The sequence below is a fragment of the Scyliorhinus canicula genome, chromosome 7 (assembly GCF_902713615.1).
Source record: "Scyliorhinus canicula chromosome 7, sScyCan1.1, whole genome shotgun sequence".
NCBI lineage: Eukaryota > Metazoa > Chordata > Chondrichthyes > Carcharhiniformes > Scyliorhinidae > Scyliorhinus > Scyliorhinus canicula.
Genome location: NC_052152.1, coordinates 36,722,575 through 36,749,557, shown reverse-complemented (window position 1 = coordinate 36,749,557; position 26,983 = coordinate 36,722,575). Strand labels below are relative to the sequence as shown.

Genomic DNA, 26,983 nt, shown 5'->3' with positions numbered 1-26,983 from the left:
GGAAACAACTCGCTTAGATTTTTCTTAATGATAGCGACGGTGGTCTGTGGTCGGTTTCCACTACAAACGCTGGAAGCCAATAAACATAATCATGGAATTTCATCAGCCCATTCATTAGCCCGAGGCATTCCTTTACAATATGCGCATACTGGCGTTCCGCATCAGAAATTGGTCTGGATGCACATGCTACTGGAAGCCAGTTTCCTTGCAGATCTTGTTGGAGCAAGGCCACTCCCAGACCATCCTTTGATACATTCATCGAGATTTTTGCATTTTTTGCTGGGTCGAAAAAAGCCAGGACTGGTGCTGTGAATGAAACTTGCACTGCCTGCCATTCTTGTTCATGGCTGGCGGACCACTGGAATGTTGCGCCTTTCTTTATAGTTTCCCCAATGTGTGCAGTTTTAGCTGCCATGTTGGGAATGAATTTGCCCACAAAATTTATCATCCCTAACATTATTAATGCCTTTTTTATCAGTGGGTCGTGGCACTGCAGGATTGCCCTTCTTTTATCTTGATCAGGCTGAACGCCTTGTGTGGAGAGCTTGTCTCCCAGGAAGGTGATGCTGTGCACACCGATTTGACATTTCGCCCTGTTCAACTTCAAGCCATTCTTCTTAATGCTCTTCAGGACCCTGTCATGTTCTTCCCATGTTGATCCCCAAATAGTTATGTCATCCACATAAACCCGGACTCCTGGAATCCTTTCAACTATGTGCTCCATGGCATGATGAAATGTTTGTGAAGTGGAAATTATGCCAAATGGCATTCTTGAGCAGCAATATCTTCCGAAGGGTGTGCTGAACGTACATAATTTAGAGCTTTCTTTATCTAATTTAAGTTGCCAGAAGCCTTGTGATGCATCTAACTTACTGAAGCAAGTTGCGCCTGCCATCTCGCATGTTATTACCTCCGCTTTTGGTATAGGGTAATGTTCCCTTTTAATATTGAGGTTCAGATCTTTAGGGTCCATAGAGATTCGTAGGTCTCCATTAAGCTTCTTGACACAAACCATATAGTTTACCCTGTCTGTAGGTTCTTCGGTGCGTTTAATTACACCTAAAGCTGTCATTCTTTCTATCTCAGCCTTCAATTTGTCTCTCAATGGATCTGGTACATGTCTTGGTGCATGAATTATTGGCTTTGCGTTCTCTTTTATTTGGATTTTGTACCTGTATGGTAGAGTGCCAAAGCCTTGGAAAATCTCAGGAAAATCATTTAGTATGGAGTCTCCTGAGGCTTGTGGGCTTGTTGCAGATCTGTCTTCACTGTAGACTTGTTTGACTAGCTTCTACTCCTATCAAAGATTTGCATTCCGCCGCCAAAATGGAAAATTTCAACTTGTGAATTCCGGTTTTTATATTGACATCGAGCTCGCAAGCTCCTAACGTAATAATTTCATTACCATTGTAATCTCTTAACAATACTGCTTTGTTTACTACTTTTACTAAGGTTTACTGTGCAGGTTTTTGACAATGGACAAATTGAGGAGGTTGACCCTCACACCTGTGTTGAGTTTGAATGTTATTGATGTGTCATTTACCATTAATGGTCCATTTAGTGCTTTGATTATTTGCCTTTAATTCACTATTGCTGCAAATTGTTAAGAACGCATTGTCGTTTGGGATGACTTGCGTATCCTTGTCTTCACTGGAAATCATGTCGACAAAAAATGTGTCCTCGAGGCACACTTCATCAACTGCGTTGATAACTTTTGTTTGTTCAGGTCTTTTCCTGGAAAAGCACTGTGTCGCAAAATGATTTCTGCCATTACAGTCGGAACATGTCTTTCCAAACGCTGGAGATTGTCGTGGCAAATGCCATTTGCCACATCGCAGGCATAAAATGGAGGATCAGGTCAGCCACTCAAAATGGCCGTCTGCACTGGGAGCATGTTTTTTATTTGAGTGCGTCACTACACTAATGGTATCTGCCGCCTCTTCTGCCTTCGTGCCAAAATGCCGCAGATTCAATGCGCTGATCTGTTTTCCTGAAAGCTCGCTAGAGTGACATATTTGGATAGCATTTTTGAGTTGAAGCTCTGTTTTCCTTAGAAGCCTCTCGTGTACCTTTTCGTTGGGGATCCCGAAAATGATTTGATTCTGGATCATTGACGACTGGAGGGTACTAAAATTGCACCACTGCGCCTTCATTTGCAAGTTGATGAGAAAACTATCAAATGCCTCGCCTGCGTTTTGGGTGCGTGTCCAAAATATATAGCATTCGAAGGTTTCATTTTTTTAGGAGAGCAATGCCAATCAAATTGCTTGAGAACTTTGTCAAAGTTCTTGCTATCTGCCTCGCTGTCGAAGACAAATGTGTTGAAAATTATTTGCTTGGGGACTTGTTACAGTGAGCAGCAACGTGATACGCCTCTCCTCAGGCTGTGCCTGCAGACCAAGGCTGCAACATATAGTTTGAACTGTTGCTTTAACACCCTTCAATTCTCGTCCATGTTACCAGTCTCTGCTGAGATTTCTTTATACCTTCCATCCTGGACTTTGCAGTTTTACCGTGCCTCGAGCATCAGTTGCCAGTAGCTTATAAAATACCTTATATAGTAGCCCAGCTGACAGATATGTTTCATCTTCCGTCTTGATGGTGATGTACATTTCATTGAAAGTTTAAAAAAATCTTTTTAACTTGTTACTTTTCTTTCTTCTTCTTCGAAGTTATATTTAATTATTCACATCTGTGCAGAATCTTCTTGTTTCTCGTCGATCAATTCACCCTGGTACCATGTCATCATCTGTAGACTGGCCGATAGGAATGATGTACTACAGAACATCTAGTTCAAATCGTTTTTCTGAAACAACTTAGTGGTAGAGATAACTGGAATAAATAAATAACAAACTACTAACACTAACTATTAGAGTGCTACTGCAAAATACATCTGTCCACCAACACGACTTACTCCCAACTCCTCAAGACACAGAGCCAACTGGTCGTTGGAGGTTGTGTGTAAAATTATATACAGAATTGCTTTATGCATATCATCACAGGGAGGAGGAATTGCGGCAGCTATATACACTGGGATTGCAGCAAGTTGTTTATTAAGGCAAATGGAATTTAAGGACCAGCATGTGAAATCTGTGTTTGAAACCTCTGCAATTGTGTCACTATAATGGTGTATTAGAAGTTATTAGTCTTCACAAATAAAACTCATGGGACGCCATGCGCTGTTTTCAAAAAAGAAGAGGATGCCACCCGCGTGCATGCCCCTTAGGCAGACCCGGCAGTGCGCAGGCACCTTTGAAACCTGGAGGAGGGACCTTATGAAGACATCGCAGAACTGAGTACCAAATGTGACTTGCTGTTTATCTGAGCATGTCACTGAAAGGTTACCTTGACGTCAAGGCAACAAGAAACAATGACATAGATTTGGGTTGGAACGTCTCACCACTAACATGCAAAATAATTTACATAAAGTTTATAAGTCAACAAAAATGTAAGTTATTAATTTTTCCTCTACATTAAAAATATCTACTTTGTGAAAAATTCAAAGTGAAACAATTCCTTCATATACACACTGACCATTTGATTCAAATGTATTGTTACTCACAGTTTCAGGTACTTAGGGATACAAGTGGTGCGCGACTGGGGCCGGTTACACAAGTTGAACTTGTCCCAGTTGGTTGAACAGATGAAGGGCGAGTTTCGGAGATGGGATGCGCTCCCGCTGTCTTTGGCTGGGAGAGTGCAGATGGTCAAAATGACGGTCCTACCGAGATTTTCATTTGTATTTCAGTGTCTCCCAATTTTCATCCTGCGGTCCTTTTTTTAAAGAGGGTCAATAAAATCATTCTGGGCTTTGTGTGGGCGGGTAAGTCCCCGCGAGTGAAGAAGGTGATGCTCGAGCGGAATCGGGGGGGAGGGGAGGCTTGCGCTGCCGAATTTCACTAATTAATACTAGGCGGCTAAAATAGCCATGATAAGGAAGTGGGTGCTGGGTCGGTTTGGGAGCAGATGGAGACAACTTCATGTAAGGGTACCAGTCTGGGGGCGTTGCTAAAGGTACCTCTGCCGTTCCCGCCGATGAGGTACTCCACCAGCCCCATGGTGGTGGCGGCCTTGAGGATCTGGGGTCAGTGGAGGAGGTACGTTGGAGCAGTGGGAGCATCGGTCTGGTCCCCAATATCACCAGTTTGCCCCGGGAAGCTTTGATGGGGAGTTTCGAGTATGGCGAAGGGCGGGAGTATGGGGAACCTGTTCTTAGAGGGGAGCTTCCCTAGCTTGAGGGCGCTGGAGGAGAAGTTTGGGCTGGAAAGGGGGAACAAATTTAGATATTTACAGGTGCGGGACTTTCTGCGCAGGCAGGTATCATCCTTCCCATTCCTGCCACTGAGGGGGATCCAGGATAGGGTAGTGCCTAGGGATGGGTGGGAGAGGGAAGCGTCTCGACATCTACAAAGAACTCATGGGAGGCAGAGGAGTCTCAGACGGAGCTGAAGCGTAAGTGGGAGGAGGAGCCTTGGTGGTGAGATGGAGGATGGCTTATGGGTGGACGCGTTGAGCAGAGTCAACGTGACTGCAACATGCGCCAGGCTCAGCTTGATCCAATTCAAGGTGGTCCACCGGGCCCACATGACAGTGGCCCGGATGAGTAGATTCTTTGGGGTGGAGGACAGGTGTGTAAAATGTGCGGGGGGACGAGCGGAACATGTCCACATGTTCTGGGCATATCAAAAACTTAGGGGATATTGGCAGGGATTTGCAGACGTCATGCCCGGAGTTTTGAAAACAAGGGTGGCAATGAATCCAGAGGTGGTGATTTTTCGGGAGACCCGGGAATCTAGGAGGAAAAAGAGGCAGATGTTCTGGCCTTTGCTTCCCTGGTAGCCCGGAGACGGATACTATTAGCTTGGAGAGACACAAAGCCCCCGAAGTCAGAGACCTGGCTAACTGACATGGCTAGCTTTCTCGGCCTAGAGAAGATTAGGTTTGCCTTGAGAGGGTCACTGTTAGGGTTCGCCCGGAGGTGGCAACCTTTCATCGACTTCTTCGCATTAATCGTCAGCAGTGGGAGGGGGGGTTAGGGTAGTGTAGAATAGGGGGTCAGTTAGGCGGGTCTTGGCGGGGTGGGAATCGGTGATTGCACTATGTTTCTTGTACATTGTTTTTATACTGTTGTTGTTTGTAATGCCAAAAATACCTCATTAAAATTGTTTATTAAAATAAAAAATGTATTATTACTCAACAACAATAATTCAACTGGAAAATCATAGAACCAAAGGCCTGAAATATCCGTTCTGGAGACTAACAGCGGGATTCTTCGTTCCTGAGAATAAGCGTCGATGCCGGTGCAGGATTCGTGGAGTTCCACGACAGCAAAACTGGCGCCTCACCTGGACCAATTCAGCTAATGTCAAGGGGCTAGCACCGGCTCCACGTGGAACACAATCAATTCAAAACGGTGCCGGATTTGCTGGATCCGAGATTGACATTCAGGAGGCTGACAAGCTGCAGCTGCACATACACACTTCACTCCCCACACACACCATCCCAGCCAACAAGATGGCAGCGTGGAGAGCGGCCCCAAGATTCATCGACGCCAAGCTAGAGGCCCATCTGGACATGGTGGAGGAGGGTGACCCTGCACCCTTGCCCGGGTAGGATGCTGCCAGCTGCCGCCATCCACCATGCCTGGGCGCAGGTGGTAGAGGCGTGGGCGCCACCAGCATCATTGTCCCGATTGGCCAGCAGTGCCATAAAAAAAACTGCACAACCTCCTCAGGGGAGCCAGGGGGAGTAGGCAGCACTGTCCCCTGGCACCAATCCCCTTCCCACACACCCGTTACTCTTCTCCCTAACGCAACCCAGAGGGCAGCCAAACACCCACCTTCCACCACATGCCAGAACCCATACCAGCCGCCATGGCTGGGTGACCTGGCCACTGTGGCCACCAGCTACCCACCCCTTGGGCTGCATGCGTTGGACTGTCTAACACTGTCATTTTCTGTTTTCCAACCCCAACCCCCAGGAGAAGGCAACTCACAACCGCTGGGGGGGGGGCGGGAGAAAACTGGAGGGGGACTGCCAGAACTGCAACCCCTAACCGTGGCAGGGCAGCGGGTCCTGCAATTGGTCAGCGGCCCAGAGGAAATGGAGGTGGCCGGGGTGGAGGTTTGTCGGGCCGAGGAAGTGAATCCCTGCTGAGTTGTGGTTCCAAGTGACACATATATCAACACTCCCCAACAACCCCATCTATGCATGCGATGTTGCGGAGGATGTAGCAGGCTGCCACGGGGGCGAACATCTCAGCATCATACGAAAGCCCCTCCAGAGCGGTCCAGGCACCTGAACCGCATTTTCAGGAGGCCAAAGCACTGCTTCATCATGGACCTAGTTGCTGCATGGACGTCGTTGTGACAGGTCCTCAGCTTCGTCTGTGGACTCCGGAGAGGCATCACCAGTCACGACCGCATTGGATAACCTTGTTGCCCTGGTGCCAGCCCCCCAGCCAGGTGAGCATCTCGAACGTCAGGAATCGTCGGCTGTGCCAGGAAGAAGGCATCGTTAACACTGCCTGAGTATCTGCCGCAGACATATATGATGCGCAGCTGATGGTCACATGTGAGCTGCACGTTCATCGAATGGAACCCCTTTTGGTTTGTGTGGAGTGGCCGGTCATCTGCAGGTGCTTGTAGGGGACATGCAGCCCCTCGATCACCCCCTGGACCCTGGGCATATTGGCGAATCCCACTGCTCGGGCATCCTGGTGGACTCAATCCACATTAAAGTGGATGTATTGTGCCAACTGGGCATATAAGGCTTCCATAATAGCGTGGATGCACCTGTGCACCAAGGTCTGAGAGATCCCAGACAGGTCCCCACTCGGCGCCCGGAAGGACCCCGTTGCGTAAATATTTAGGGCAACCGTCACCTTGGCGGCCACAGGAAGCGGCTGTCCTCCCCCATACCCCCAAGGTGACAGGTGCGCCATAATGTGGCAGATATGTTGCACCATCTCCCTGCTCGACCAGAGTCTTCAACGGCATGCCCGGTCTGGCAGGTCCTCGAATGCCAGGCACTGCCGGTACACACGAGGTCCCATGCGGCTGCCACCTGTTCCTCTGCTGCACTCTCCATTGCTGCAGCTTCCTCCTCCTCCTGGAGCAGCTCCAGCACATACAGCCGCAGGGCATCCCCCAGGGCTGCGGCGACCAGCAGGAAGGCCACCATTGCAGGTTGAAATCCAATATCCATTGTCTGCAGGGGATGAAAGGCTAACATGTTAGCATGGTGCCTACTCCTGTGCCCAAGCAGGTCCAATGGGCTACACAGTGGTCTCAATTGGCACTGCGGGCTCTGCCCCTGCACGACCCCTCCTCTCCCATCCCTGTACCCCTGGCCCCGGTGCCTGGTACTGTGCGGGCTCTGGTCCTGGCGGCCGTCCCTGATGCCATGGATAGCATCGGGTGGCACTGTTCGTGCCAGCGGTATACTCTGCAGCCCCTGCACGGCGCCCCCATAGGAGCTAAATGGGCATTACCCTTGTGTGGGCCGTGCGATGCTCTGCCGGTGACTGGAGGCAGGGTATGAGGTGCAGGGTGGGCAGGGTGGCGGCACCAATCCGGCAGGTCTCACTCAGGGGCCACGGTGAGTGGTCAGTGTGGTGTGCAGATGGCTGCCTTGCAGGCCACGGCAGTGGCAGCTCGTCACTGGACACTGCCCCAGTCCCGTGGGGGGGGGGGGGGGGGGGGGGGGGGGGGGGTCACACCGGCCACTTGGCCTGTTTCCCCGCTACCCCCTGGGCTTTCCAGGAAGCCTCTGACATTTGAAATAGCAGTTGTTTTCAAGACTTTTGTCTGAGGCAGCAGATGTTAGGAAAGGGTAAACAAAAATGCAGTGATCTCTCATTGTACCACCTTGATGGTTGGGGGAGGGGTTTGACCGATGGTGGGCGGGGGGGGGGTGACCGATGGTGGGCGGGGGGAGACCGATGGTGGTGGGGGGAGGGAAAACCAATGGTGAGCGGGGAGGGGGGGGGGGGGGGGGGGGGGGGGGGGAGGAGGTGACGATGCTGGTGGGATGGTTAAGCGGGGGCCCATCCCCAGGAAACGTGGTGGACCCTCCCTTTTTTCAGTCTGGCAGTGACAGAGGGGCACCTCACCAGTGCCCCGACCCCCTCCCCGCCTTGACCCTCCTTTGGCTAAAACACGGCAGGCTGTGCTTGGCCAACCTTGCACCAGAGCCCACCCGGTGGAATTCGCGATGAAAACTTGGGCTTTAAGATTGTTAGTTAATGCATATGCATGCTAAACATTGACTTAGTGTGGTGCGTGGTCGGAGATTACTATCACGGAGTCTTCCGCTCCTACCGACTCTAGAAGCCCCGATTTCCTCACTACAAAACAATTGATGCCGGTATAAATCCTGTGGACTCGGGATAAGGAGAATTCCTTCTCCCGTGGATGTGTGAACATCCATGGGTCCATTGCCCCCACCTGTTCCATGACGGTGCCCAGTTCTCTCACCATGGCCAATTGCTTCCCTACTTTGGGGTTGGATCTGTCCATCTTTGGGTCCCGGACACACTTCAGATGGGCGAAAACTCTAGATATTTACACTGGGCCATTGGGTTCCTCGACGTTCCAGGTGACCATTCTGATCCCCCCCCCCCCCCCCCCCCCCCCCCCCACTCCTGCAGGGACAGCCATACTTACCTCGTGGATTTACCCCTGCACTCCAGGATTTCCATTTGTTTAGGGGCCATCCAGGATGGCCGCGGTCAACTTCTTTGTTCCCATCGTAGCCATGTGCGACCTGCTGCATCCAGCATTCTACCCTCCCCATCCCTCTGTTTACCCCCGAGCTGGTCTACCCTCCCACCCCCGTGTCAGCTCCCCCCGGCCTCCACCCCTCCTGATTTTCCCCCCTCCTTCCTCCTACCCTCGTGTTCTGCGCCGCTCCCCTACCCCAGGGCCAGGCGCAATTCCACAGCCCACCTTCTCTACTTACTTCAATGTACTCGCACATGATGGCTCTCTCCTCCCGTGGCCCAGGAAGCAACTCCTCTATTCCCCACCCGTTATGGTCTTCACCGCAGCACCCCCCCCCCCCCCCCAACTTTGTGCATTGAATTTGATGCATATTACTTAAGAATACAAACATTATCTCACCTCTGTGTAATGTTAAAGATCTCTTTATTTGTGGGATCAAATGCTGTTTCAGAAACATTGAGAAGTTGGCTGATTGTAGTAATTGCCAAGGAAGCAGCCTGCAAATCAGAAACCAAAAAGTACAGTTGTGTAGGTTTGAATAACCATTTTAAAGCAAATCGATTGACAGGAAGTTCAACATAATCCAGGACTGAACAGTTTGATCACTGCCCTTGCTACTACACTCAATACCAACACCCTATGGTAGCGGTACAACCTGCAGGATGGACTACAGCAAAGTTACTTCGACAACACCATTCTCCCCTGCAAACTTTCACAATATGAGAATAACATCATTGTCTCCAGGTCATGCATTATCCTTGCTCAGACAGTTGCCATTCCAGCATCTTAGTTGTTTGAATACTGTGGAATTCCCGACCTCAAACTTTTGAGGGGGCAATATAATCACAAGGACTGTAGCAATTCAAGAGATGGTCACTGCTTTGGGTTGAACCAAACTGCTCACAACCTTGGTGACCAATCTCACTCGCGTTGACTTTCAACTCTATATCCTCTCTGTCGTGAAGACTACGTAATTCCACCTCCACAATATGACCCAGTTCCACACGTACCCAGTCTCATTTACTGCCAAAACCTTCATCCATGACTTTGTCATTTCATGATTCAATTATTCCAATTACCTCCTGACCAGCCCCCGATCCTCCACCCCTAATGTTTCCTACAATCTAACCCTCACCAGTCCTGCTCACCCATCACTCCCCTGCTCACTGACCCATCACTGCTCACTGACCCATCACTCCCCTGCTCACTGACCCGTCACTGCTCACTGACCCATCACTGCTCACTGACCCGTCACTGCTCACTGACCCATCACCCCCTGCTCACTGACCCGTCACTGCTCACTGACCCGTCACTGCTCACTGACCCATCACTGCTAACTGACCCATCACTGCTCACTGACCCGTCACTGCTCACTGACTCATCACTGCTCACTGACCCATCACTGCTCACTGACCCATCACTGCTCACTGACCCTTCACTGCTCACTGACCCATCACTGCTCACTGACCCATCACTCCCCTGCTCACTGACCCATCACTGCTCACTGACCATCACTGCTCACTGACCCATCACTGCTCACTGACCCATCACTGCTCACTGACCATCACTGCTCACTGACCCATCACTGCTCACTGACCCATCACTGCTCACTGACCCGTCACTGCTCACTGACCCTTCACTGCTCACTGACCCGTCACTGCTAACTGACCCATCACTGCTCACTGACCCATCACTGCTCACTGACCCATCACTGCTCACTGACCCGTCACTGCTCACTGACCCATCACTCCCCTGCTAACTGACCCATCACTGCTCACTGACCCATCACTGCTCACTGACCCGTCACTGCTCACTGACCCGTCACTGCTCACTGATCCTTCACTGCTCACTGACCCGTCTCTGCTCACTGACCCGTCACTGCTCACTGACCCATCACTGCTCACTGACCCATCACTGCTCACTGACCCATCACTGCTCACTGACCCATCACTGCTCACTGACCCATCACTGCTCACTGACCCGTCACTGCTCACTGACCCATCACTGCTCACTAACCCATCACTGCTCACTGACCCATCACTGCTCACTGACCCGTCACTGCTCACTGACCCATCACTCCCCTGCTCACTGACCCGTCACTGCTCACTGACCCGTCACTGCTCACTGACCCATCGCTGCTCACTGACCCATCACTGCTCACTGACCCATCACTGCTCACTGACCCATCGCTGCTCACTGACCCATAACTGCTCACTGACCCGTCACTGCTCACTGACCCATCACTCCCCTGCTCACTGACCCGTCACTGCTCACTGACCCATCACTGCTCACTGACCCATCACTGCTCACTGACCCATCACTGCTCACTGACCCATCATTGCTCACTGACCCATCACTGCTCACTGACCCATCAGTCCCCTGCTCACTGACCCGTCACTGCTCACTGACCCATCACTGCTCACTGACCCATCACTGCTCATTGACCCATCGCTGCTCACTGACCCGTCTCTGCTCACTGACCCATCACTGCTCACTGACCCATCACTGCTCACTGACCCGTCACTGCTCACTGACCCATCACTGCTCACTGACCCATCACTGCTCACTGACCCATCACTGCTCACTGACCCATCACTGCTCACTGACCCATCACTGCTCACTGACCCATCACTCCCCTGCTCACTGACCCATCACTGCTCACTGACCCATCACTGCTCACTGACCCATCACTGCTCACTGACCCATCACTCCCCTGCTCACTGACCCATCACTCCCCTGCTCACTGACCCGTCACTGCTCACTGACCCATCACTGCTCACTGATCCTTCACTCCCCTGCTCACTGACCCATCACTCCCCTGCTCACTGACCCGTCACTGCTCACTGACCCATAACTGCTCACTGACCCATCACTGCTCACTGACCCTTCACTGCCCACTGACCCATCACTGCTCACTGACCCATCACTGCTCACTGACCCGTCACTGCTCACTGACCCATCACTGCTCACTGACCCATCACTGCTCACTGACCCATCACTGCTCACTGACCCATCACTGCTCACTGACCCATCACTCCCCTGCTCACTGACCCATCACTCCCCTGCTCACTGACCCGTCACTGCTCACTGACCCATAACTGCTCACTGACCCATCACTGCTCACTGACCCATCACTGCTCACTGACCCATCACTGCTCACTGACCCATCACTGCTCACTGACCCATCACTGCTCACTGACCCTTCACTGCTCACTGACCCATCACTGCCCACTGACCCATAACTGCTCACTGACCCATCACTGCTCACTGACCCATCACTGCTCACTGACCCATCACTGCCCACTGACCCATCACTGCTCACTGACCCATCACTGCTCACTGACCCATCACTGCTCACTGACCCATCACTGCTCACTGACCCATCACTGCTCACTGACCCATCACTCCCCTGCTCACTGACCCATCACTCCCCTGCTCACTGACCCGTCACTGCTCACTGACCCATCACTCCCCTGCTCACTGACCCGTCACTGCTCACTGACCCATAACTGCTCACTGACCCATCACTGCTCACTGACCCATCACTGCTCACTGACCCATCACTGCTCACTGACCCTTCACTGCTCACTGACCCGTCACTGCTCACTGACCCATCACTGCTCACTGACCCGTCACTGCTCACTGACCCATCACTGCTCACTGACCCATCACTGCTCACTGACCCGTCACTGCTCACTGACCCATCACTCCCCTGCTAACTGACCCATCACTGCTCACTGACCCATCACTGCTCACTGACCCGTCACTGCTCACTGACCCGTCACTGCTCACTGATCCTTCACTGCTCACTGACCCGTCTCTGCTCACTGACCCGTCACTGCTCACTGACCCTTCACTCCCCTGCTCACTGACCCATCACTGCTCACTGACCCATCACTGCTCACTGACCCTTCACTCCCCTGCTCACTGACCCATCACTGCTCACTGACCCATCACTGCTCACTGACCCATCACTCCCCTGCTCACTGACCCATCACTCCCCTGCTCACTGACCCGTCACTGCTCACTGACCCATCACTGCTCACTGACCCATCACTGCTCACTGACCCATAACTGCTCACTGACCCATCACTGCTCACTGACCCATCGCTGCTCACTGACCCGTCACTGCTCACTGACCCTTCACTGCTCACTGATCCTTCACTGCTCACTGACCCATCACTGCTCACTGACCCATCACTCCCCTGCTCACTGACCCATCGCTGCTCACTGACCCGTCACTGCTCACTGACCCGTCACTGCCCACTGACCCGTCACTGCTCAGTGACCCATCACTGCTCACTGACCCATCACTGCTCACTGACCCATCACTGCTCACTGACCCATCACTCCCCTGCTCACTGACCTGTCACTGCTCACTGACCCATCACTGCTCACTGACCCATCACTGCTCACTGACCCATCACTGCCCACTGACCCATCACTGCTCACTGACCCATCACTGCTCACTGACCCATCACTGCTCACTGACCCATCACTGCCCACTGACCCATCACTGCTCACTGACCCATCACTGCTCACTGACCCGTCACTGCTCACTGACCCATCACTGCCCACTGACCCATCACTGCTCACTGACCCATCACTGCTCACTGACCCTTCACTGCTCACTGACCCATCACTGCTCACTGACCCATCACTGCTCACTGACCCGTCACTGCTCACTGACCCGTCACTGCCCACTGACCCGTCACTGCTCACTGACCCATCACTCCACTGCTCTCTGACCCGTCACTGCTCACTGACCCATCACTGCTCACTGACCCGTCACTGCTCACTGACCCATCACTCCCCTGCTCACTGACCCATCACTGCTCACTGACCCATCACTCCCCTGCTCACTGACCCTTCACTGCTCACTGACCCATCACTGCTCACTGACCCATCACTGCTCACTGACCCATCACTGCTCACTGACCCATCACTGTTCACTGACCCATCACTGCTCACTGACCCGTCACTGCTCACTGACCCGTCACTGCTCACTGACCCATCACTGCTCACTGACCCATCACTGCTCACTGACCCATCACTGCTCACTGACCCATCGCTGCTCACTGACCCATCACTGCTCACTGACCCATCATTGCTCACTGACCCGTCACTGCTCACTGACCCATCACTGCTCACTGACCCATCACTGCTCACTGACCCATCACTGCTCGCTGACCAGTCACTGCTCACTGACCCATCACTGCTCACTGACCCATCACTGCTCACTGACCCATCACTCCCCTGCTCACTGACCCATCACTGCTCACTGACCCATCACTGCTCACTGACCCATCACTGCTCACTGACCCGTCACTGCTCACTGACCCGTCACTGCTCACTGCCCCATCACTGCTCACTGACCCGTCACTGCTCACTGACCCATCACTGCTCACTGACCCATCACTGCTCACTGACCCATCACTCCCCTGCTCACTGACCCGTCACTGCTCACTGACCCATCACTGCTAACTGACCCATCACTGCTCACTGACCCATCACTGCTCACTGACCATCACTGCTCACTGACCCATCACTGCTCACTGACCCATCACTGATCACTGACCCATCACTGCTCACTGACCCGTCACTGCTCACTGACCATCACTGCTCACTGACCCATCACTGCTCACTGACCATCACTCCCCTGACTCACTGACCCAGTCATTGCTCACTGACCATCACTGCTCACTGACCCATCACTGCTCACTGACCCATCACTGCTCACTGACCCATCACTGCTCACTGACCATCACTGCTCACTGACCCATCACTCCCCTGCTCACTGACCGTCACTGCTCACTGACCCATCACGCTCACTGACCCATCACTGCTCACTGACCATCACTGCTCACTGACCCACATCCCCTGCTCACTGACCCATCACTGCTCACTGACCCATCACTCCCCTGCTCACCCATCACTCCCCTGCTCACTGACCCGTCACTGCTCACTGACCCATCACTGCTCACTGACCCATCACTGCTCACTGACCCATCACTCCCCTGCTCACCCATCACTCCCCTGCTCACTGACCCATCACTGCTCACAGACGCATCACTGCTCACTGACCCGTCACTGCTCACTGACCCATCACTGCTCACTGACCCATCACTGCTCACTGACCCATCACTGCTCACTGACCCGTCACTGCTCACTGACCCATCACTGCTCACTAACCCATCACTGCTCACTGACCCATCACTGCTCACTGACCCGTCACTGCTCACTGACCCATCACTGCTCACTGACCCATCGCTGCTCACTGACCCATCACTGCTCACTGACCCATCACTGCTCACTGCCCCATCACTGCTCACTGACCCATCACTGCTCACTGACCTATCGCTGCTCACTGACCCATAACTGCTCACTGACCCGTCACTGCTCACTGACCCATCACTCCCCTGCTCACTGACCCGTCACTGCTCACTGACCCATCACTGCTCACTGACCCGTCACTGCTCACTGACCCATCACTGCTCACTGACCCATCACTGCTCACTGACCCATCACTGCTCACTGACCCATCACTGCTCACTGACCCATCACTGCTCACTGACCCGTCACTGCTCACTGACCCTTCACTGCTCACTGACCCGTCACTGCTCACTGACCCATCACTGCTCACTGACCCATCACTGCTCATTGACCCATCGCTGCTCACTGACCCGTCTCTGCTCACTGACCCATCACTGCTCACTGACCCATCACTGCTCACTGACCCGTCACTGCTCACTGACCATCACTGCTCACTGACCCATCACTGCTCACTGACCCATCACTGCTCACTGACCCATCACTGCTCACTGACCCATCACTGCTCACTGACCCATCACTCCCCTGCTCACTGACCCATCACTGCTCACTGACCCATCACTGCTCACTGACCCATCACTGCTCACTGACCCATCACTCCCCTGCTCACTGACCCATCACTCCCCTGCTCACTGACCCGTCACTGCTCACTGACCCATCACTGCTCATTGACCCATCGCTGCTCACTGACCCGTCTCTGCTCACTGACCCATCACTGCTCACTGACCCATCACTGCTCACTGACCCGTCACTGCTCACTGACCCATCACTGCTCACTGACCCATCACTGCTCACTGACCCATCACTGCTCACTGACCCATCACTGCTCACTGACCCATCACTGCTCACTGACCCGTCATTCCCCTGCTCACTGACCCATCACTGCTCACTGACCCATCACTGCTCACTGACCCATCACTGCTCACTGACCCATCACTCCCCTGCTCACTGACCCATCACTCCCCTGCTCACTGACCCGTCACTGCTCACTGACCCATCACTCCCCTGCTCACTGACCCGTCACTGCTCACTGACCCATCACTGCTCACTGATCCTTCACTCCCCTGCTCACAGACCCATCACTCCCCTGCTCACTGACCCGTCACTGCTCACTGACCCATAACTGCTCACTGACCCATCACTGCTCACTGAGCCATCACTGCTCACTGACCCATCACTGCCCACTGACCCATCACTGCTCACTGACCCATCACTGCTCACTGACCCGTCACTGCTCACTGACCCATCACTGCTCACTGACCCATCACTGCTCACTGACCCATCACTGCTCACTGACCCATCACTGCTCACTGACCCATCACTCCCCTGCTCACTGACCCATCACTCCCCTGCTCACTGACCCGTCACTGCTCACTGACCCATAACTGCTCACTGACCCATCACTGCTCACTGACCCATCACTGCTCACTGACCCATCACTGCTCACTGACCCTTCACTGCTCACTGACCCATCACTGCCCACTGACCCATAACTGCTCACTGACCCATCACTGCTCACTGACCCATCACTGCTCACTGACCCATCACTGCCCACTGACCCATCACTGCTCACTGACCCATCACTGCTCACTGACCCATCACTGCTCACTGACCCATCACTGCTCACTGACCCATCACTCCCCTGCTCACTGACCCATCACTCCCCTGCTCACTGACCCGTCACTGCTCACTGACCCATCACTCCCCTGCTCACTGACCCGTCACTGCTCACTGACCCATAACTGCTCACTGACCCATCACTGCTCACTGACCCATCACTGCTCACTGACCCATCACTGCTCACTGACCCTTCACTGCTCACTGACCCGTCACTGCTCACTGACCCATCACTGCTCACTGACCCGTCACTGCTCACTGACCCATCACTCCCCTGCTCACTGACCCTTCACTGCTCACTGACCCGTCACTGCTCACTGACCCTTCACTCCCCTGCTCACTGACCCATCATTGCTCACTGACCCATCACTGCTCACTGACCCATCACTCCCCTGCTCACTGACCCATCACTCCCCTGCTCACTGACCCGTCACTGCTCACTGACCCATCACTGCTCACTGACCCATCACTGCTCACTGACCCATAACTGCTCACTGACCCATCACTGCTCACTGACCCATCGCTGCTCACTGACCCGTCACTGCTCACTGACCCTTCACTGCTCACTGATCCTTCACTGCTCACTGACCCATCACTGCTCACTGACCCATCACTCCCCTGCTCACTGACCCATCGCTGCTCACTGACCCGTCACTGCTCACTGACCCGTCACTGCCCACTGACCCGTCACTGCTCACTGACCCGTCACTGCTCACTGACCCTTCACTGCTCACTGACCCATCACTGCTCACTGACCCATCGCTGCTCACTGACCCGTCACTGCTCACTGACCCTTCACTGCTCACTGATCCTTCACTGCTCACTGACCCATCACTGCTCACTGACCCATCACTCCCCTGCTCACTGACCCATCACTGCTCACTGACCCATCACTGCTCACTGACCCATCACTGCTCACTGACCCATCACTCCCCTGCTCACTGACCTGTCACTGCTCACTGACCCATCACTGCTCACTGACCCATCACTGCTCACTGACCCATCACTGCCCACTGACCCATCACTGCTCACTGACCCATCACTGCTCACTGACCCATCACTGCTCACTGACCCATCACTGCCCACTGACCCATCACTGCTCACTGACCCATCACTGCTCACTGACCCGTCACTGCTCACTGACCCATCACTGCCCACTGACCCATCACTGCTCACTGACCCATCACTGCTCACTGACCCTTCACTGCTCACTGACCCATCACTGCTCACTGACCCATCACTGCTCACTGACCCGTCACTGCTCACTGACCCGTCACTGCCGCACTGAACCGTGACACTCGGCCTCACTGGAATCCATCACTCCACTGCTCTCTGACCCGTCACTGCTCACTGACCCAGCACTGCTCACATGAACCGTCACTGCTTACTGACCCATCACTCCCCTGCTCCTGACCCATCACTGCTCACTGACCCATCACATCCCCTGCTCACTGAACCCTTCACTGCTCACCTGACCCCTCACTTACCTGCTTCACTGACCCCATCCACTGCCCACTGACCCATCACTGCTCACTGACCCGAATCACTTGTTCACTGACCCATCACTGCTCACTGACCCGTCACTTGCTCACTGACCCGTCGCCTGCTCACTGACGCCAATCACTGCTCACCTGACCCATCACTAGCGCACCTGACCCTCGACTGCTCACTGACGCATCGCTGCTCACTGACCCATCACTGCTCACTGACCCATCATTGCTCACTGACCCATCATTGCTCACTGACCCGTCACTGCTCACTGACCCATCACTGCTCACTGACCCATCACTGCTCACTGACCCGTCACTGCTCACTGACCCATCACTGCTCGCTGACCAGTCACTGCTCACTGACCCATCACTGCTCACTGACCCATCACTGCTCACTGACCCATCACTCCCCTGCTCACTGACCCATCACTGCTCACTGACCCATCACTGCTCACTGACCCATCACTGCTCACTGCCCCATCACTGCTCACTGACCCGTCACTGCTCACTGACCCATCACTGCTCACTGACCCATCACTGCTCACTGACCCATCACTCCCCTGCTCACTGACCCGTCACTGCTCACTGACCCATCACTGCTAACTGACCCATCACTGCTCACTGACCCATCACTGCTCACTGACCATCACTGCTCACTGACCCATCACTGCTCACTAACCCATCACTGCTCACTGACCCATCACTGCTCACTGACCCGTCACTGCTCACTGACCCATCACTGCTCACTGACCCATCACTGCTCACTGACCCATCACTCCCCTGCTCACTGACCCATCATTGCTCACTGACCCATCACTGCTCACTGACCCATCACTGCTCACTGACCCATCACTGCTCACTGACCCATCACTGCTCACTGACCCATCACTGCTCACTGACCCATCCCTCCCTGCTCACTGACCCGTCACTGCTCACCTGACCCATCACTGCTCACTGACCCATCACTGCTCACTGACCCATCACTGCTCACTGACCCATCACTCCCCTGCTCACTGACCCATCACTGCTCACTGACCCATCACTCCCCTGCTCACCCATCACTCCCCTGCTCACTGACCCGTCACTGCTCACTGACCCATCACTGCTCACTGACCCATCACTGCTCACTGACCCATCACTCCCCTGCTCACCCATCACTCCCCTGCTCACTGACCCATCACTGCTCACTGACCCATCACTGCTCACTGATCCATCACTGCTCACTGACCCGTCACTGCTCACTGACCCATCACTGCTCACTGACCCGTCACTGCTCACTGACCCATCACTGCTCACTGACCCATCACTGCTCACTGACCCGTCACTGCTAACTGACCCATCACTGCTCACTGACCCATCACTGCTCACTGACCCGTCTCTGCTCACTGACCCATCACTGCTCACTGACCCATCACTGCTCACTGACCCATCACTGCTCACTGACCCGTCTCTGCTCACTGACCCGTCTCTGCTCACTGACCCATCACTGCTCACTGACCCGTCACTGCTCACTGACCCATCACTGCTCACTGACCCATCACTGCTCACTGACCCATCACTGCTCACTGACCCATCACTGCTCACTGACCCATCACTGCTCACTGACCCGTCACTGCTCACTGACCCGTCACTGCTCACTGACCCATCACTGCTCACTGACCCATCACTGCTCACTGACCCGTCACTGCTCACTGACCCGTCACTGCTCACTGACCCGTCACTGCTCGCTGACCCATCACTGCTCACTGACCCATCACTGCTCACTGACCCATCACTGCTCACTGACCATCACTGCTCACTGACCCATTACTGCTCACTGACCCGTCACTGCTCACTGACCCATCACTGCTCACTGACCCATCACTGCTCACTGACCATCACTGCTCACTGACCCATCACTGCTCACTGACCCATCACTGCTCACTGACCCATCACTGCTCACTGACCCATCACTGCTCACTGACCCATCACTGCTCACTGACCCATCACTGCTCACTGACCCATCACTGCTCACTGACCCATCACTGCTCGCTGACCCATCACTGCTCACTGACCCATCACTCCCCTGCTCACCCATCACTCCCCTGCTCACTGACCCGTCACTGCTCACTGACCCATCACTGCTCACTGACCCATTACTGCTCACTGACCCATCACTGCTCACTGACCCATCACTGCTCACTGACCCATCACTGCTCACTGACCCATCACTGCTCGCTGACCCATCACTGCTCACTGACCCATCACTCCCCTGCTCACCCATCACTCCCCTGCTCACTGACCCGTCACTGCTCACTGACCCATCACTGCTCACTGACCCATCACTGCTCACTGACCCATCACTGCTCACTGACCCATCACTGCTCACTGACCCATCACTGCTCACTGACCCATCACTCCCCTGCTCACTGACCCGTCACTGCTCACTGACCCATCACTGCTCACTGACCCGTCACTGCTCACTGACCCATCACTCCCCTGCTCACTGACCCATCACTGCTCACTGACCCGTCTCTGCTCACTGACCCATCACTGCTCACTGACCCATCACTGCTCACTGACCCATCACTGCTCACTGCCCCATCACTGCTCACTGACCCATCACTGCTCACTGACCCATCACTGCTCACTGACCCATCACTGCTCACTGACCCATCACTGCTCACTGACCCGTCACTGCTCACTGACCCATCACTGCTCACTGACCCATCACTGCTCACTGACCCGTCACTGCTCACTGACCCGTCACTGCTCACTGACCCATCACTGCTCACTGACCCATCACTGCTCACTGACCATCACTGCTCACTGACCCATCACTGCTCACTGACCCATCACTGCTCACTGACCCATCACTGCTCACTGACCCATCACTGCTCACTGACCCATCACTGCTCACTGACCCATCACTGCTCACTGACCCATCACTGCTCACTGACCCATCGCTGCTCACTGACCCATCGCTGCTCACTGACCCATCCCTGCTCACTGACCCGTCACTGCTCACTGACCCGTCACTGCTCACTGACCCTTCACTGCTCACTGACCCATCACTGCTCACTGACCCATCACTCCCCTGCTCACTGACCCATCACTGCTCACTGACCCATCACTGCTCACTGACCCATCACTGCTCACTGACCCATCACTGCTCACTGACCCATCACTGCTCACTGACCCATCACTGCTCACTGACCCATCACTGCTCACTGACCCGTCACTGCTCACTGACCCATCACTCCCCTGCTCACTGACCCATCACTGCTCACTGACCCGTCACTGCTCACTGACCCGTCACTGCTCACTGACCCATCACTGCTCACTGACCCATCACTGCTCACTGACCCATCACTCCCCTGCTCACTGACCCGTCACTGCTCACTGACCCATCACTGCTCACTGACCCTTCACTCCCCTGCTCACTGACCCATCACTGCTCACTGACCCATCACTGCTCACTGACCCATAACTGCTCACTGACCCATCACTGCTCACTGACCCATCACTGCTCACTGACCCGTCACTGCTCACTGACCCATCACTGCTCACTGACCCATAACTGCTCACTGACCCATCACTGCTCACTGACCCATCACTGCTCACTGACCCATCACTGCTAACTGACCCATCACTGCTAACTGACCCATCACTGCTCACTGACCCATCACTGCTAACTGACCCATCACTGCTCACTGACCCATCACTGCTCACTGACCCATCACTGCTCACTGACCCATCACTGCTAACTGACCCATCACTGCTCACTGACCCATCACTGCTCACTGACCCATCACTGCTCACTGACCCATCACTGCTCACTGACCCGTCACTGCTCACTGACCCATCACTGCTCACTGACCCGTCACTGCTCACTGACCCATCACTCCCCTGCTCACTGACCCATCACTGCTCACTGACCCATCACTGCTCACTGACCCATCACTGCTCACTGACCCATCACTGCTCACTGACCCGTCACTGCTCACTGGCCCATCACTGCTCACTGACCCGTCACTGCTCACTGACCCATAACTGCTCACTGACCCATCACTGCTCACTGACCCTTCACTGCTCACTGACCCATCACTCCCCTGCTCACCCATCACTCCCCTGCTCACCCATCACTCCCCTGCTCACTGACCCATCACTGCTCACTGACCCATCACTGCTCACTGACCCATCACTGCTCACTGACCCACCACTGCTCACTGACCCGTCACTGCTCACTGACCCATCACTGCTCACTGACCCGTCACTGCTCACTGACCCATCACTCCCCTGCTCACTGACCCGTCACTGCTCACTGACCCGTCACTGCTCACTGACCCATCTCTGCTCACTGACCCATCACTGCTCACTGACCCATCACTGCTCACTGACCCATCACTGCTCACTGACCCGTCACTGCTCACTGACCCATCACTCCCCTGCTCGCTGACCCATCACTCCCCTGCTCGCTGACCCATCACTGCTCACTGACCCGTCACTGCTCACTGACCCGTCACTGCTCACTGACCCATCACTCCCCTGCTCACTGACCCGTCACTGCTCACTGACCCATCACTGCTCACTGACCCATCACTGCTCACTGACCCTTCACTGCTCACTGACCCGTCACTGCTCACTGACCCATCACTGCTCACTGACCCATCACTGCTCACTGACCCATCGCTGCTCACTGACCCATCACTGCTCACTGACCCATCACTGCTCACTGACCCGTCACTGCTAACTGACCCATCACTGCTCACTGACCCGTCACTGCTCACTGACCCGTCTCTGCTCACTGACCCATCACTGCTCACTGACCCATCACTGCTCACTGACCCATCACTGCTCACTGACCCGTCTCTGCTCACTGACCCGTCTCTGCTCACTGACCCATCGCTGCTCACTGACCCATCACTGCTCACTGACCCATCACTGCTCACTGACCCATCACTGCTCACTGACCCTTCACTGCTCACTGACCCATCACTGCTCACTGACCCGTCACTGCTCACTGACCCGTCACTGCTCACTGACCCGTCACTGCTCACTGACCCATCACTGCTCACTGACCCATCACTGCTCACTGACCCATCACTGCTCACTGACCCATCACTGCTCACTGACCCGTCACTGCTCACTGACCCATCACTCCCCTGCTCACTGACCCGTCACTGCTCACTGACCCGTCACTGCTCACTGACCCATCTCTGCTCACTGACCCATCACTGCTCACTGACCCATCACTGCTCACTGACCCATCACTGCTCACTGACCCGTCACTGCTCACTGACCCATCACTCCCCTGCTCGCTGACCCATCACTCCCCTGCTCGCTGACCCATCACTCCCCTGCTCACTGACCCATCACTGCTCGCTGACCAGTCACTGCTCACTGACCCACCACTGCTCACTGACCCATCACACCTCACTGACCCATCTCTGCTCACTGACACGTCCTCCGGGTGACCCGTCAGCCTTGGCAGCGCCAACGGCATGTTAGTGGATGCTGCAAGAAGTGAAGGAAGAAACTCCATTGATGGCAGTAAACAGGCAAGTCCTTCATCTGGGGCAGGTCAGCGACAGGTTTTTCGGCTGTGGCTGCCCTTTCCCGCTCCCAGTCTGCAAAGGGCTGCCCTTGATAACTGACCACCCCCCTTCCTTCCTGCCCTTTAAAGAGGTTATTTTAAATATTGGGCTAAAAACACCCGTCCGACTGCCCCCACCAAATGTTTTTTTTGTGGGCAGCGAGTTATCAGGGTCAATTGGCTTGGTAACTAGCCTAATTGACCCTTGGTTAGTCATTTAAATATGATGACCAGTTGCCAACATCTTCTCCATATTGTGAGGGTGAGCTGAGGGGTGCTGAGGAAGGTTGTGGAGGTGGGCATTCACCCTATTTCTGGTGCCACCCTGCCAAAAACACACCATAATGCAGTCAAGCCATTAAACAAAAACTGGGGTAGCAGAGTGGTTCGTACTGCTGCCTCACAGTGCCAGGGACCTGGGTTCAATTCTGGTGTTTGGCGACTGTAGAGAGTTTGCACATTCTCTGTGTCTGTGTGGGTTTCCTCTGGGAGCTCTGATTTCCTCCCACAGTGCAAAGGTTTATAGAATTTATAGAATTTACAGTGCAGAAGGAGGCCACTCGGCCCATCGAGTCTGCACCGGCTCCTGGAAAGAGCACCCTACCCAACGTTAACACCTCCACCCTATCCCCATAACCCAGTAACCCCACCCAACACCAAGGGCAATTTTGGACACTAAGGACAATTTATCATGGCCAATCCACCTAACCTGCATATCTTTGGACTGTGGGAGGAAACCGGAGCACCCGGAGGAAACCCACGCACACACGGGGAGGATGTGCAGACTCCGCACAGACAGTGACCTAAGCTGGAATCGAACCTGGGACCCTGGAGCTGTGAAGCGATTGTGCTATCCACAATGCCACCGTGCTGCCCAAGGTGTGCAGGTTAGGTGGATTAGCTGTGATAAATTACCCCTTAGTGTCCAAAAAGTTAGTTGGGGTTCCTGGGTTGTGGGGACAGGGTGGGGCAAGGACCTCGGTAGGGTGCTCTTTCGGAGCGTCTGCGCGGACTCAACGGGCTGAATGGCCTCATCCGCATTGTAGGAATTTGATGAACTGATATAAAGCGTGAGTCTGAAATGTAACTCCATTATTCAGAAAGGGAGGGAGCATGCTGGCAAGGACAGAAGATTGGCTCGCTAAAAGGAAGCAGAGACTAGGCATGAATGGGACTACGGTTGGCAAAATGTAATGAGTGATGTGCCACTGGGATCTCAACTGTTTATGAAGGGTTGACAGTATGGTTGTCAAATATAATGACACAAAGATAGGCAGAAAAATAAGTTAGAAAGAGGACAGAAGGAGGCTACAAAAGTATATAGATAGGATAAGTGAGTGGGTAAAGCTCTGGCAAATGGAGTATAACGGTAGCACAGTGGTTAGCACTGTTGCTTCACAGCATCAGGGTCCCAGGTTCCATTCCAGCTTGGGTAACTGTCTGTGCGGAGTCTACACGTTCTCCTTGTGTCTGCGTGGGTTTCCTCCAGGTGCTCCGGTTTCCTGCCACAAGTCCTAAAAGATGTGCTGTTAGGTGAGTTCGACATTCTGAATTATCTCTCAATGTACCCGAACAGGCGCCAGAATGTGGCGACTAGGGGATTTTCACAATAATTTCATTGCAGTGTCAACATAAGCCTACTTGTGACAATAATAAAGATTATTATTAGATTATCATAACGTGGCAAAATGTGATATTCTTCATTTTGGCAGGAACAATGAAAAAGAAGCACATCAAATGGTGAGAAATTGCAGAGCTTTGATGTACAGGGGGATCTGGATGTCCATAAGATCATAAGACACAGGAGCAGAATTAAGCCACTCGGCCCATCAAGTCTGCTCCGCCATTTAATCATGGCTGATATTTTCTCATCCCCATTCTCCTGCCTTTTCCCCATAACCCATCATGGGCAGCACGGTAGCATAGTGGTTAGCACAATTGCTTCATAGCTCCAGGGTCCCAGGTCCCAGGTTCAATTCCCGGCTGGGTCACTGTCCGTGCGGAGTCTGCACGTCCTCCCCGTGTGTGCGTGGGTTTCCCCCGGGAGCTGCGGTTTCCTCCCACAGTCCAAAGATGTGCGGGTTAGGTGGATTGGCCCTGCTAAATTGCCTTTAGTGTCCAAAAAGGCTAAGTGGGGGTTGCTGGGTTGCGGGGATAGGGTAGATGCGTGGGCTTGAGTGGGTTGCTCTTTGTAAGGGCCGGTGCAGATTCGATGGGCCGAATGGCCTCCTTCTGCACTGTAAATTCTATGAAACCCCTGATCCCCTTATTAATCAAGAACCTATCTAACTCTGTCTTAAAGACACTCAGTGATTTGGCCTCCACAGCCTTCTGCGGCAATGAGTTCCACAGGTTCACCACCCTCTGGCTGACGAAATTCCTCCTCATCTCTGTTTTAAAGGATCGTCCCTTTAGTCTGAGATGGTGTCCTCTGGTTCTAGTTTTTCCTACAAGTTGAAACATCCTCTCCACGTCCACTCTATCCAGGCCTCGCAGTATCCTATAAGTTTAACAAGATCCCCTCTCATCCTTCTAAACTCCAACGAGTAAAGACCCAGAGTCCTCAAACGTTCCTCATACGACAAGCTCTTCATTCCAGGGATCATTCTTGTGAACCTCCTCTGGACCCTTTCCAAGGCCAGTACATCCTTAGATGCGGGGCCCAAAACTGCTCACAATACTCCAAATGGGGTCTGACCAGAGCCTTAAACAGCCTCAGAAGTACCTCCCTGGTCTTGTATTCTAGCCCTCTCGACATGAATGCTAACATTGCATTTACCTTCCTAACTGCCGACTGAACCTGCACATTAACCTTTTTTTAAAAAGTATTTTTATTAAGGTGTTTGAAAGTTTTTATAATAATAACAATAACAATGGCATAAACATGGTATAATAAACATTTCCACCCCCATCCCAATCTTCACACACCCCAACCATAAAACAACAATCCCCCCCCCCCCCCTTCCCCTTGGAATACTGCATCTGCTGACATTTTAATTTTCCCCGGGAAAGTCGACGAACGGCTGCCACCTCCGGGTGAACCCAACCATTGACCCTCTTAAGGCAAACGTTATCTTCCCAAGACTGTGAAACCCAGCTAAATCACTAATGCAGGTCTCTACACACAGGAGCATCAAGTCCCTTCATATTAACAAGATCCGTCTCCAGGCTACCAGGGAGGCAAAGGCCAAGACGTCGGCTTCTTTCGCCCTCTGAACTCCCGGCTCTTCCGACATTCCAAAGTTCGC

The 26,983-nt window shown here is 53.6% G+C and overlaps 1 protein-coding gene across 1 annotated transcript in view; it reads right to left on the bottom strand.

Moving 5' to 3' along the window:
- Positions 1-26,983, bottom strand: part of LOC119968695 (adhesion G-protein coupled receptor G7-like) — an 83,952-nt gene that overhangs the window by 33,958 nt on the left and 23,011 nt on the right. The window contains exon 6 of the mRNA XM_038801291.1: positions 9,123-9,220. Coding sequence (XP_038657219.1) covers positions 9,123-9,220 — 98 coding nt within the window. The remainder of the gene's footprint in view (positions 1-9,122; positions 9,221-26,983) is intronic.